The 13,533-nt window shown below is 41.4% G+C and overlaps 1 protein-coding gene across 7 annotated transcripts in view; it reads left to right on the forward strand.

The window, feature by feature from the left end:
* Positions 1-10,120, forward strand: part of GTF2H1 (general transcription factor IIH subunit 1) — a 51,503-nt gene extending 41,383 nt beyond the window's left edge. For 5 of the 7 annotated variants that reach the window (XM_021925971.2, XM_021925972.2, XM_021925973.2 and 2 more), the window contains one exon: positions 8,855-10,120. In XM_021925971.2, coding sequence (XP_021781663.2) covers positions 8,855-8,941 — 87 coding nt within the window. In that variant the 3' untranslated portion in view covers positions 8,942-10,120. The remainder of the gene's footprint in view (positions 1-8,854) is intronic. The other 2 variants (XM_021925974.2, XM_021925975.2) reach the window with 2 other exon arrangements.
* Positions 10,121-13,533: the final 3,413 nt, after the last annotated feature.

The raw sequence follows: 13,533 nt of genomic DNA on the forward strand, positions 1-13,533 counted from the left end.
TTTTGATTTACATTTCTCTGATGGCCAGTGATGATGAGCATTTTTTCATGTGTCTGTTGGCTGTATGAATGTCTTCTTTTGAGAAATGTCTGTTCATATCCTTTGCCCACTTTTTGATGGGGTTGTTTTTTTCTTGTAAATTTGTTTGAGTTCTTTGTAGGTTCTGGATATTAGCCCTTTGTCAGATGAGTAGATTGCAAAAATTTTCTCCCATTCTGTAGGTTGCCTGTTCACTCTGATGGTAGTTTCTTTTGCTGTGCAGAAGCTCTTTAATTTAATTAGATCCCATTTGTCAATTTTGGCTTTTGTTGCCATTGCTTTTGGTGTTTTAGACATGAAGTCCTTGCCCATGCCTATGTCCTGAATGGTATTACCTAGGTTTTCTTCTAGGGTTTTTATGGTATTAGGTCTAACATTTAAGTCTCTAATCCATCTTGAATTAATTTTCGTATAAGGAGTAAGGAAAGGATCCAGTTTCAGCTTTCTACTTATGGCTAGCCAATTTTCCCAGCACCATTTATTAAATAGGGAATCCTTTCCCCATTTCTTGTTTCTCTCAGGTTTGTCAAAGATCAGATGGCTGTAGATGTGTGGTATTATTTCTGAGGACTCTGTTCTGTTCCATTGGTCTATATCTCTGTTTTGGTACCAGTACCATGCTGTTTTGGTTACTGTAGCCTTGTAGTATAGTTTGAAGTCAGGTAGCAAGTAGTTTTTTCCAATTCTGTGAAGAAATTCATTGGTAGCTTGATGGGGGTGGCATTGAATCTATAAATTCCCTTGGGCAGTATGGCCATTTTCACGATATTGATTCTTCCTATCCATGAGCATGGTATGTTCTTCCATTTGTTTGTGTCCTCTTTTATTTCACTGAGCAGTGGTTTGTAGTTCTCCTTGAAGAGGTCCTTTACATCTCTTGTAAGTTGGATTCCTAGGTATTTTATTCTCTTTGAAGCAATTGTGAATGGAAGTTCATTCATTATTTGGCTGTCTGTCTGTTACTGGTGTATAAGAATGCTTGTGATTTTTGCACATTAATTTTGTATCCTGAGACTTTGCTGAAGTTTCTCATCAGCTTAAGGAGATTTTGGGCTGAGACAGTGGGGTTTTCTAAATATACAATGATGTCATCTGCAAACAGGGACAATTTGACTTCTTCTTTTCCTAACTGAATACCCTTGATTTCTTTCTCTTGCCTGATTGCCCTAGCCAGAACTTCCAACACTATGTTGAATAGGAGTGGTGAGAGAGGGCATCCCTGTCTTGTGCCAGTTTTCAAAGGGAATTTTTCCAGTTTTTGCCCATTCAGTATGCTGTTGCTGTGGGTTTGTCATAAATAGCTCTTATTATTTTGAAATATGTTCCATCAATACCGAATTTATTGAGAGTTTTTAGCATGAAGCGCTGTTGAATTTTGTCAAAGGCCTTTTCTGCATCTATTGAGATAATCATGTGGTTTTTGTCTTTGGTTCTGTTTATATGCTGGATTACGTTTATTGATTTGCGTATGTTGAACCAGCCTTGCATCCCAGGGATGAAGCCCACTTGATCATGGTGGATAAGCTTCTTGATGTGCTGCTGGATCCGGTTTGCCAGTATTTTATTGAGGATTTTTGCATCGATGTTCATCAGGGATATTGGTCTAAAATTCTCTTTTTTTGTTGCGTCTCTGCCAGGCTTTGGTATCAGGATGATGTTGGCCTCATAAAATGAGTTAGGGAGGATTCCCTCTTTTTCTATTGATTGGAATAGTTTCAGAAGGAATGGTACCAGCTCCTCCTTGTACCTCTGGTAGAATTCAGCTGTGAATCCATCTGGTCCTGGACTTTTTTTGGTTGGTAGGCTATTAATTATTGCCTCAATTTCAGAGCCTGCTATTGGTCTATTCAGGGATTCAGCTTCTTCCTGGTTTAGTCTTGGGAGAGTGTAAGTGTCCAGGAAATTATCCGTTTCTTCTAGATTTTCTAGTTTATTTGCGTAGAGGTGTTTATAGTATTCTCTGATGGTAGTTTGTATTTCTGGGGGTCGGTGGTGATATCCCCTTTATCATTTTTTATTGCGTCTATTTGATTCTTCTCTCTTTTCTTCTTTATTAGTCTTGCTAGCGGTCTATCAATTTTGTTGATCTTTTCAAAAAACCAACTCCTGGATTCATTGATTTTTTTGGAGGGTTTTTTGTGTCTCTATCTCCTTCAGTTCTGCTCTGATCTTAGTTATTTCTTGCCTTCTGCTAGCTTTTGAATGTGTTTGCTCTTGCTTCTCTAGTTCTTTTAGTTGTGATGTTAGAGTGTCCATTTTAGATCTTTCCAGCTTTCTCTTGTGGGCATTTAGTGCTATAAATTTCCCTCTACACACTGCTTTAAATGTGTCCCAGAGATTCTGGTATGTTGTATCTTTGTTCTCATTGGTTTCAAAGAACATCTTTATTTCTGCCTTCATTTCGTTATGTACCCGGTAGTCATTGAGGAGCAGGTTATTCAGTTTCCATGTAGTTGAGCGGTTTTGATTGAGTTTCTTAGTCCTGAGTGCTAGTTTGATTGCACTGTGGTCTTAGAGACAGTTTGTTATAATTTCCGTTCTTGTACATTTGCTGAGGAGTGCTTTACTTCCAATTATGTGGTCTATTTTGGAATAAGTGTGATGTGGTGCTGAGAAGAATGTATATTCTGTTGATTTGGGGTGGAGAGTTCTGTAGATGTCTATTAGGTCTGCTTGCTGCAGAGATGAGTTCAATTCCTGGATATCCTTGTTAACTTTCTGTCTCGTTGATCTGTCTAATGTTGACAGTGGGGTGTTGAAGTCTCCCATTATTATTGTATGGGAGTCTAAGTCTCTTTGTAAGTCTCTGAGGACTTGCTTTATGAATCTGGGTGCTCCTGTATTGGGTGCATATATATTTAGGAGAGTTAGCTCTTCCTGTTGAATTGATCCCTTTACCATTATGTAATGGCCTTCTTTGTCTCTTTTGATCTTTGATGGTTTAAAGTCTGTTTTATCAGAGACTAGTATTGCAACCCCTGCTTTTTTTTGTTCTCCATTTGCTTGGTAGATCTTCCCCCATCCCTTTATTTTAAGCCTATGTATGTCTCTGCATGTGAGATGGGTCTCCTGAATACAGCAAACTGATGGATCTTGACTCTTTATCCAGTTTGCCAGTCTGTGTCTTTTAATTGGAGCATTTAGTCCATTTACATTTAAGGTTGATATTGTTATGTGTGAACTTGATCCTGCCATTATGATATTAACTGGTTATTTTGCTCGTTAGTTGATGCAGTTTCTTCCTAGCCTCGATGGTCTTTACATTTTGGCATGTTTTTGCAATGGCTGGTACCGGTTGTTCCTTTCCATGTTTAGTGCTTCCTTCAGGGTCTCTTGTAAGGCAGGCCTGGTGGTGACAAAATCTCTAAGCATTTGCTTATCTGTAAAGTATTTTATTTCTCCTTCACTTATGAAACTTAGTTTGGCTGGATATGAAATTCTGGATTTAAAATTCTTTTCTTGGCCGGGCGCGGTGGCCCAGCACTTTGGGAGGCCGAGACGGGCGGATCACAAGGTCAGGAGATCGAGACCATCCTGGCTAGCATGGTGAAACCCCGTCTCTACTAAAAAATACCAAAAAAAACTAGATAGGCGAGGTGGCGGCGCCTGTAGTCCCAGCTACTTGGGAGGCTGAGGCAGGAGAATGGCGTAAACCCGGGAAGCGGAGCTTGCAGTGAGCTAAGATCCAGCCACTGCACTCCAGCCTGGGCGACAGAGCGAGACTCTGTCTCAAAAATAAATAAATAAAATAAAATTCTTTTCTTTAAGAATGTTGAATATTGGCCCCCACTCTCTTCTGGCTTGTAGAGCTTCTGCCGAGAGATCTGCTGTTAGTCTGATGGGCTTCCCTTTGTGGGTAACCCGACCTTTCTCTCTGGCTGCCCTTAAGATTTTTTCCTTCATTTCAACTTTGGTGAATCTGGCAATTATGTGTCTTGCAGTTGCTCTTCTCGAGGAGTATCTTTGTGGCATTCTCTGTATTTCCTGAATTTGAATGTTGGCCTGCCCTACTAGGTTGGGGAAGTTCTCCTGGATGATATCCTGAAGAGTGTTTTCCAACTTGGTTCCATTTTCCCCCTCACTTTCAGGCACCCCAGTCAGACGTAGATTTGGTCTTTTTACATAATCCCATACTCCTTGAAGGCTTTGTTCATTTCTTTTTCTTCTTTTTTCTTTAGATTTCTCTTCTCGCTTCATTTCATTCATTTGATCCTCAATCACTGATACTCTTTCTTCCAGTTGATCGAGTCGGTTACTGAAGCTTGTGCATTTGTCATGTATTTCTCGTGTCATGGTTTTCATCTCTGTCAGTTCATTTATGGCCTTCTCTGCATTAATTATTCTAGTTATCAATTCTTCCACTCTTTTTTCAAGATTTTTAGTTTCTTTGCGCTGGGTACGTAATTCCTCCTTTAGCTCTGAGAAGTTTGATGGACTGAAGCCTTCTCTCATCTTGTGAAAGTCATTCTCCGTCCAGCTTTGATCCGTTGCTGGTGATGAGCTGCGCTCCTTTGCCGAGGGAGATGTGCTCTTATTTTTTGAATTTCCAGCTTTTCTGCCCTGCTTTTTCCCCATCTTTGTGGTTTTATCTGCCTCTGGTCTTTGATGATGGTGACATACTGATGGGGTTTTGGTGTGGGTGTCCTTCCTGTTTGTTAGTTTTCCTTCTAACAGTCAGGACCCTCAGCTGTAGGTCTGTTGGAGATTGCTTGAGGTCCACTCCAGACCCTGTTTGCCTGGGTATCAGCAGCAGAGGCTGCAGAAGATAGAATATTGCTGAACAGCGAGTGTACCTGTCTGATTCTTGCTTTGGAAGCTTCCTCTCAGGGGTGTACTCCACCGTGTGAGGTGTGGGGTGTCAGTCTGCCCCTAGTGGGGGATGTCTCCCAGTTAGGCTACTCAGGCCTCAGCAATGGCAGGCACCCCTCCCCCAGCCTCGCTGCTGCCTTGCAGTTAGATCGCAGACTGCTGTGCTAGCAATGAGGGAGGCTCCCTGGGCATGGGACCCTCCCGGCCAGGTGTGGGATATAGTCTCCTGGTGTGCCCGTTTGCTAAGACCCTTGGTAAAGTGCAGAATTGGGGTGGGAGTTACCCAATTTTCCAGGTGTTGTGTGTCTCAGTTCCCCTGGCTAGGAAAAGGGATTCCCTTCCCTCTTACACTTCCCAGGTGAGGCGATGCCTTTCCCTGCGTCAGCTCTCGCTGGTCAGGCTGCAGCAGCTGACCAGCACCGATTGTCCAGCAATCCCTAGTGAGATGAACCCAGTACCCCAGTTGAAAATGCAGAGATCACCTGTCTTCTGTGTTGCTTGCGCTGGGAGCTGGAGACTGGAGCTGTTCCTATTGGGCCATCTATGTACACAGTTTTAACACAGTGGTATTTGTGTATCTAAACATAGAAAAGTTGCAGTAAAAATTCAGTATAAAAGATAAAAAGTGGTCCACCTGTAAAGGGCATTTACCATAAATAGAGCTTGCAGGACTACAGGACTAGAAGTTAGTTGCTCTGGGTGACTCAGTGAGTGAATGTGAAGGACTAGGACATTACTGTACACTACTGCAGAGTTTACTAACACTATACACTTAGACTACATTAAATTTACAAAACAGCTTTTTTTCTTCAATAATAAATTAGCCTTAGCTTACTATAACATTTTTACTTTTATGAACTTTTAAATATTTTTAAAGTTTTTCATTCTTTGGAATAATATGTAACTTAAAACACACATTGTATAGCTGTACAAAAGTATTTTCTTTGTATTCTTATTCTGTAAGCCTTTCTCTCTCTCTCTCTCATATAATATATATGTGTGTATATATATATGTATATGGTTTTTGGTTTTTTTTTGAGATGAAGTCTAGTTCTGTCACCCAGGCTGGAGTGCAGTGGCACAATCGCAACTCAGTGCAACCTCTGCCTCCTGGGTTCAAGCAGTTCTCCTGCCTCAGCCTCCCGAGTAGCTGGGATTACAGGTGCCCGCCACCATGCCCAGCTAATTTTTCTTTTTTTTTTTTTTTAGTAGAGACGGGGTTTCACTGTGTTGACCAGATTGGTCTCGAACTCCTGACCTCGCAATCTGCCCGCCTCAGCCTCCCAAAGTGCTGAGATTCCAGGTGTGAGCCACCATGCCTGGTCCCTTTTTTCTATTTTTAATTTTTTTTTTTTCTTTTTAAACTTTTGTTAAAAACTAAGACACAAACACACATTAGCCTAGGCCCACACAGGGTCAAGATCATCACTATCACTGTCTTCCACCTCCACATTTGTCCCACTGAAAAGTCTTCAGGAGCAGTAATGCACTTGGAGCAGTCATCTCCTGTGATAACAATTCCTTCTTCTGGAATACCTCCTGAAGGACCTGCCTAAGGATATTTTACAGTTAACTTTTTTATATTTATAAATAGGAGTACACCGTAAATAATGATTTTAAAATACAGTAAATAGATAAACCAGTAGCATATTCATTATCATTATCAAGTATTATGTCCTATACATAATTGTACATGCTATACTTTTATACAGCTGGCTACTTAATAGGTTCGTTTACACCAGCATCCCTACAAACGAGTGAATAATGTGCTGCTCTATGATGTCACGACATCACTAGATGATGGAAATTTCTCAGCTCTATTATAATCTTATGGGACCACCATCATATATGCACATCATTATGTGGCACGTGACTCTAGTTACAAATTTAAGATTCAATGTTTCAATAACTAGGATAATTAAAAGGAGTTTTATAATTGAAAGCTGAAAAATCATCAGTAAGATTTTTCGTATTTATTGCCTAAATATTCTAAGTGGGTTTTCTTAAAATATAAAACAGCATTACTTAGAATAGAAGCCTGGAGTGTCTTCTCACAGCAGGGCACGGATGGCAGATAGGTTTCAGGTCATGTGCCTTCTCAATTGATTATAACTGCTTGGAGTACTGTGTTGGAAAGTTTGCTGAGGGCCAGGCGCGGTGGCTAACACCTGTAATCCCGGCACTTTGGGAGGCCGAGGCGGGTGGATCACCTGAGGTCAGGAGTTCAAGACCAGCCTGGCCAACATGGCAAAACCCCTTCTCTACTAAAAATACAAAAAATTAGCCAGGTGCTGTGGCGAGTGCCTGTAATCCCAGCTACTCAGGAAGTTGAGGCAAGAGAATTGCTTGAACCTGGGAGGCGGAGATTGCAGTGAGCTGAGGTCGCGCCATTGCATCCAGCCTGGGCAACAAAAGTGAAACTCCATCTCAAAAAAAAAAGGATGCTGAGGCCATGTGCAGCCTTACAGTAGGATATGTTGTTGATCTCTTCCAATTGATAATATATAGATACTGCTGCTCATCAAGCAGAATAAGTAATTTTTACAGTTTTCAGACAGAGCTAAATTATTCCTATCCCCCATAATGATAAACAGGTATGGCAGTAAGGGGAATTTTTTTTAACTCTGTACCCCTCAGACCTAAGCATTGACATGCCAGAAGAATTTAGGACTTCCTGATCTCCATCTCCATCCTCCCAGACTTGGGAAAACTTTATTTCCAAACACATAAACACTGTGCACCTCCAAGGAAACATATTCCAGAGACTTGTACCTCAAAAGTCAGTGTAAGCCAGATGTTGTGGTATGCACATGTAGTCCCAGCTATTCAAGAGACTGAGGCAGGAGAATCATTTGGAGGCAGGAGAATCATTTGAAATCAGGAGTTTGAGACTATAATAAACCTAAATTGCACCTGTGAATAGGTACTGCACTCCAGTCTGGGCAACGTAGTGAGACCGTGTCTCAAAAAAAATAAAAAAGATTCCATATGATCCTTTTGACTTCTAGCCTAGCTATGTCCATGATGAGGGCAAAATTCTTAATCTATTCAAAGATCTGTAGTCCTGACCCAAGACATGACATAGCACATTGTGTGAAGCATTGAAACCATTTAGGTTTTCTGTAATATGCTGAGTTGTGTTGAACTGAAATGCCGGAGTTGGAAAAACCCTAAAAATAGCAAACTATTTCACAAAATTTTGCAGAATTAACTGCAGGAGCTTTTGAAAATCAAAGATTCTTGGGTCTCATCCCAGGCCTGTTGAATCAGAATCTTCAGGAGAATAAGGCATTTTTCCAATGTTCTGCCAAGATGTATATACAAGGCTGGGCACAGTGGCTCATGCCTGTAATCCCAGCACTTTGAGAGGCTGAGGCAGGTAGATTGCTTGAGCCCAGGAGTTCGAGTCCAGCCTGGCCAACATGGTGAAACCCCATCTCTACTAAAAATACAAAAATTAGCCAGGTATGGTGGCTCATGGTTGTAATCCTAGCTCCTCAGGAGTCTGAGGCATGAGAACTGCTTGGACCTGCAGGGTGGAGGCTGCAATGAGCGAAAAATCACACCACAGCACTCCAGCCTGGGTGACAGAGCAAGACTCTGTCTCAAAAAAAAAAAAAAAAAAAGTGTATACTACCATCCTGGCCTTAGTTGGCTGACCAGTACTCAAATCTAGAAAATCACAAATACAGTTCAGACCGCTTGTTTGACAGAAGGAGCCGAGGCCTGGAGCACAATTGTGACTTTCATATTGGCCTATTGTTGGTTAATGACAGGACAGCCATTACAACCACAGCTTTTTCACTGCCCCTCACTTTCTGTCTTTCCTTTCCATACAAAATGTGTCTGACAGAACCTTCTCAGAGGGCTTGCACTTTGCCCCATTGACTGGGGCAATACAGAGGAGCTCCAAAACTACACTTTGAAATATGTGCCAGATTTGGGTTGGAAGGATTAACTTCCCCTGCTTTTGCCCAATTGTTAAGTGTCTTGCTGTGTTTTTCAGTTGGTAAGTCACATAGAAGAGATGCTCCAGACAGCCTACAACAAGCTCCACACATGGCAGTCACGGCGTCTGATGAAGAAAACGTGAGGTGGCCATGATGCTCACAGGTTTTGTGAGATTGAGAGAACTATGACCTGCAGCAACTCTGGAAACCTGGCCTGACAGACAAGCAGATGACCTCACAGGAGTGATAAGAAACATCTGCTCCACGCCAACTCCCAGAGCTGATGCTATTGTACTTGCACATTGGGGACTGAAAGGAAAGAAGGGACTAAATGCTGGGGAGGTAAATTAAGGCAGAACCAAATGAGCTACGTTGCAAATATATATATATACACACACATATATATGTACATGTGTATGTACATATATATATTTTAAAAGACTGTTTACTGCAGTTACTCAGGAACTGCTTTTGATTGACATTAAGCTGCTTTCAGAAATTTAAAAAAAAAATTTTTTAAGGGTGCATTGATAAAATCGAGGTTTTTTTGGTTGTCGTTTTTTTCCGTGTAAATTTTTTTTCCTAAGTTTATGACACAGGGTAGACCTTAAGTATTCCTCCTCCATCCTTCATCCTCCACCCTCCATTGGATCCTCAAGTTTTAATGAATTCCAATTATACCTTACATCAGCAAGTTAAAAAGAGTACTTTAAAATAAAGCAAAGGGAGACTGTTGCTCAACCATCAGGAAACAGTTGTCAGAAGATATCATTGGTCCTGTGTTTCCTACGGAAATAAGAAACAATAAATATTGCACTGAATGTTTGTGGTTTGGAGTCCCTGAATAATAAAGAGGGAACATATTTGCAGAAAGTTGCATAGGGTTTTTTAATGCAGAATTTTGTCAGAAGACAATGGCGCTGCATGTTTTTCTTTGAGTGCAAATGTACATTGCTAAGATTTTTTTTAAGATGGCATGTGCTTTGAAAAGAGGATATTGCATTTTTAAGAGTTTAAAAATCTTATGAGTGAGAAATATAAAAAAAAAATATTATTTTCACCTCTTTAGAAGAAATAAAAGATGTTTCTCCTATCTCCTTTTCTCTAGTATTTGACTGTTACTGTCCTTGGCGAATCGATAATCATTGCATAGTGACTGAAAAGCCTAAGTGCAAAAAAAAAAAAAAAAATGTTCTTGTTTCTGGAATTCGTGCCATATTTTGTTCCTAATGGGATCAACTTACTGTTTAAGACTTTAGATGTCTTGTATTAAAAATTACACAAAAAAGTAAAACTTTTTATACTTACTCTTTTAACTCAAACACATCTCTGGTTTCTCATTATGTGTGAATTTCCTTGGGTGGGCTGCCTGAGAACTGTTCATTTTATTTTAGGCCATGTTACAAACTGGTTATCCTTCATATAATGACTGTTAAGGTCAGAACCTAAGCCAGGCAAAGTAGCACATGCCTGTAGTTCCAGCTACTCGGGAGGCTGAGGTAGGAGGATCACTTGAGCCCAGAAGTTCAAAAGTCCAGACTAGGCAACATAGTGAGACTTCATCTCTATTTTTGTAGAAAAAAAAGAAATTTATCAAGACCTTGAACTGATAAAGGGAAAGAAGCCACATCATTTCCTGCCTTCAGTCTTCCCATTTCTCTTTCAGATCAGTATAGTAATGGTATAATCCCTTAAAATTTACACTTTCACAAAGTACTTTCAAATGTGTTACTGCCATAATGGGGCAAATAGAAAAATGATTGAAATAAAAAAAAAATACGGCTATTGGGAAAGACAGACATAAGAAATAGAATGTTCTGTTGAGTGCTGTGTTAAAAATTAAGTTGTAAGCTGGGCATGGTGAGTCACACCTGTAATCCCAGCATTTTGGGAAGCCAAGGCAGGAGGATCACTTGAGCTCAGGAATTCAAGACCAGCCTGGGCAACATAGCAAAGCCTCATCTCTATTAAAAGTAAAAAAAAAAAAAAAAAACATTAGCTGGGCGTGGTGGTATGTAGTTCCAGCTGCTCCGGAGGCTGAGGCGGGAAGATTGCATGAGCCCAGGAAATTGAGACTGCAATGAGCTATGATCACACCACTGCACTACAGCCTGGACAGTAAGACAAAGCCCTGTCGGCCGGGCGCGGTGGCTCAAGCCTGTAATCCCAGCACTTTGGGAGGCTGAGACAGGCGGATCACGAGGTCAGGAGATCGAGACCATCCTGGCTAACACGTTGAAACCCCGTCTCTACTAAAAAAAAAATACAAAAAACTAGCCAGGCGACGTGGCGGGTGCCTGTAGTCCCAGCTACTCGGGAGGCTGAGGCAGGAGAATGGCGTAAACCCGGGAGGCGGAGCTTGCAGTGAGCCAAGATCCAGCCACTGCACTCCAGCCTGGGAGACAGAGCAAGACTCTATCTCAAAAAAAAAATACAAACCCCTGTCTTAAAAAAAAATAAATACATACGAAGTCTGAAGGAAGAAAAGACAATTTTGGGAAATTGGGATAGACTTCATTTAAAAGAGCATTATAGCTAAGTCTTGAAGGTTGAATAAGATTTTGTGAAGTAGAGAAGAAAGTCATCTCTTCTAGACTGAGGGAAGAGCATGATGGTGTGAAGGTTTGAAAGACTGAAATATGTTAGGAGAACAGGAAAAATGTGTTAGATTGGAGAGTTGGGAGTGACAAGTAAAGCTCAGAAAACCATTTTAATTCAGCTTGTGAATGGCCTTGTATGCTAAAGTAAAATACTCAGACCTTACCTATTAGGCATGGGAGACTTGAGAGAAAATTCTAAGCAAGTTGCTTTTATGGGGGGGTTTTCTGGTGGGGGCGGGTTAGGCAGGGGTTAAATAACTTGGCAGTTAGGACAGACTTAGAAGACTTTTGGAATAAACCAGACAGGAAACGGTCTACATTAAAATGAAGTCCTAGTAAATAGGAAGGGCCTGAGTAAAGGCATTCCTACAGTGTATGTGACCATTTCACACGGAGTGAAGGAATCAAGGGTGATTTCACCAGAGATAGCTGTGAATTTCATGTCTAGCTTGCACTTGAAATATTTGAGCCTTGGATTCCTTTAACAATGAACTTCAGCAGCCGTATAGGCCTTTTATGGCCCTTCATCTCATTGTGGAAAACAATAGCACCACTGATGATTGAAGGCTGCTGTAAACCAGCACTGTGCCAAACACTTTTTCTGCTGTATCTCACTTCATTCCCACAACTGAAGAAGCAAGTAGATACTACAAGATTTTGCACAAATTAGAAATGGTTTAGAGGTTAAGTAATTTACCCAAATTCACACAGCTAGTAAGTGTCAGAGCTAGGATTTACCCTAAACTGCTAAGGCTTGTCTAGTCTGGAGAAGGGATGAGATGTCTGTGAAGTTGCCAGTTTTCATTCCGCAGCCCAGGCTTCCATTGCCTATTTTTTCCTTTGACTTCTTTGTCATTCCTGCCCGACTCTGTTCTGTGTTTTACTTGTAGCAAATCACATTATGGGGTTAGTCTGCCTAGTAGGCCCAGAGGGCTACAAAATGTAATAATGTAACAAAAGCATGTCCTGCCTTAGGAGAAAGTCTTTTCTGGAAAGAAAGTCAGTAGTGGCCAGGCGCAGTGGCTCATGCCTGTAATGGCCGGGCGCAGTGGCTCATGCCTGTAATCCCAGCACTTTGGGAGGCCTAGGCAGGTGGATTACCTGAGGTCAGGAATTTGAGACCCGCCTGCCCAACAGGGCGAAACCCCATCTCTAAAAAATCCAAAAAGTTAGCTGGGCGTGGTGGCAGGTGCCTGTAATCCCAGCTACTCAGGAGGCTGGGGCAGGAGAATTGCTTGAACCCAGGAGGCGGAGACTGTGGTGAGCTGAGATGGAGCCACTGCACTCCAGCCTGGGCAACAAGAGTGAAACAACATCTCAAAAAAAAAAAAAAAAAAGTCAGTAGTGTTAGTCTGCTTTAGACATATTACTAAGTGGGTGAGGTACCTTGTAAAGTCCACTTCAGGATGGAAAACCAAAGAATGTTTTAACATCTATAACTAGAAAGGTAACCCCACTCATCCAGCCTGAGAGTTTAATCCAGAAAGTGATTTCCTGTTGCATATACCATCTCTCTAGAGCTGACAGTGTCTGGAATGGGAAGCTGTGTGTTTCAAACTTAGGTTTGCTGTCTCCAGTGTCAAGACTTGCATGGGATTCCTTAGGATTACCTCTGCCCTTTCCCAATTTAGCTCCTCCAAGACTCAGCTGTTCTCCCAGTTCTTGAGGCCAGGGGCGTCTTAGTTATTTTCAGCTGTTAAAATGTCCAGAACTGGAGTATTGCCCGGAACCTGATTCAAGAGTGATGAGCCTGAGTTAGTAGTCCATCTCCTTGTCTGGGTGTATATTAAAGTCACAGAAGAGACTGGAAATCTTGTCATCTCATGGCTTTCAAACTGTGTAAATGCAGAACCCTGTTTTCATAATCTTTTACAGCATCCCTAATACATAAGACAAAATGGAATTATGCCTGTTGAGGTGGAACCAGAGATCCAGCTCCTTCCCCCACCCCACCCCAACAAACTACAACAACATGAAAAATCCATACCCTCTGGCCACTGGCAACCTGCTGTGTTTGCTGGGATGCCTGATAGGAAGAGTAGGGTGAAGTTGAAGTTGAAGTGTAAGATGAGTAAGAATTTATCTGTGGATAGAAACAGCAAGATGGTAGACTTAAACCCAACTATCAACAGTTA

This window comes from Papio anubis, chromosome 12 (genome assembly GCF_008728515.1).
Source record: "Papio anubis isolate 15944 chromosome 12, Panubis1.0, whole genome shotgun sequence".
Classification (NCBI taxonomy): Eukaryota; Metazoa; Chordata; class Mammalia; order Primates; family Cercopithecidae; genus Papio; species Papio anubis.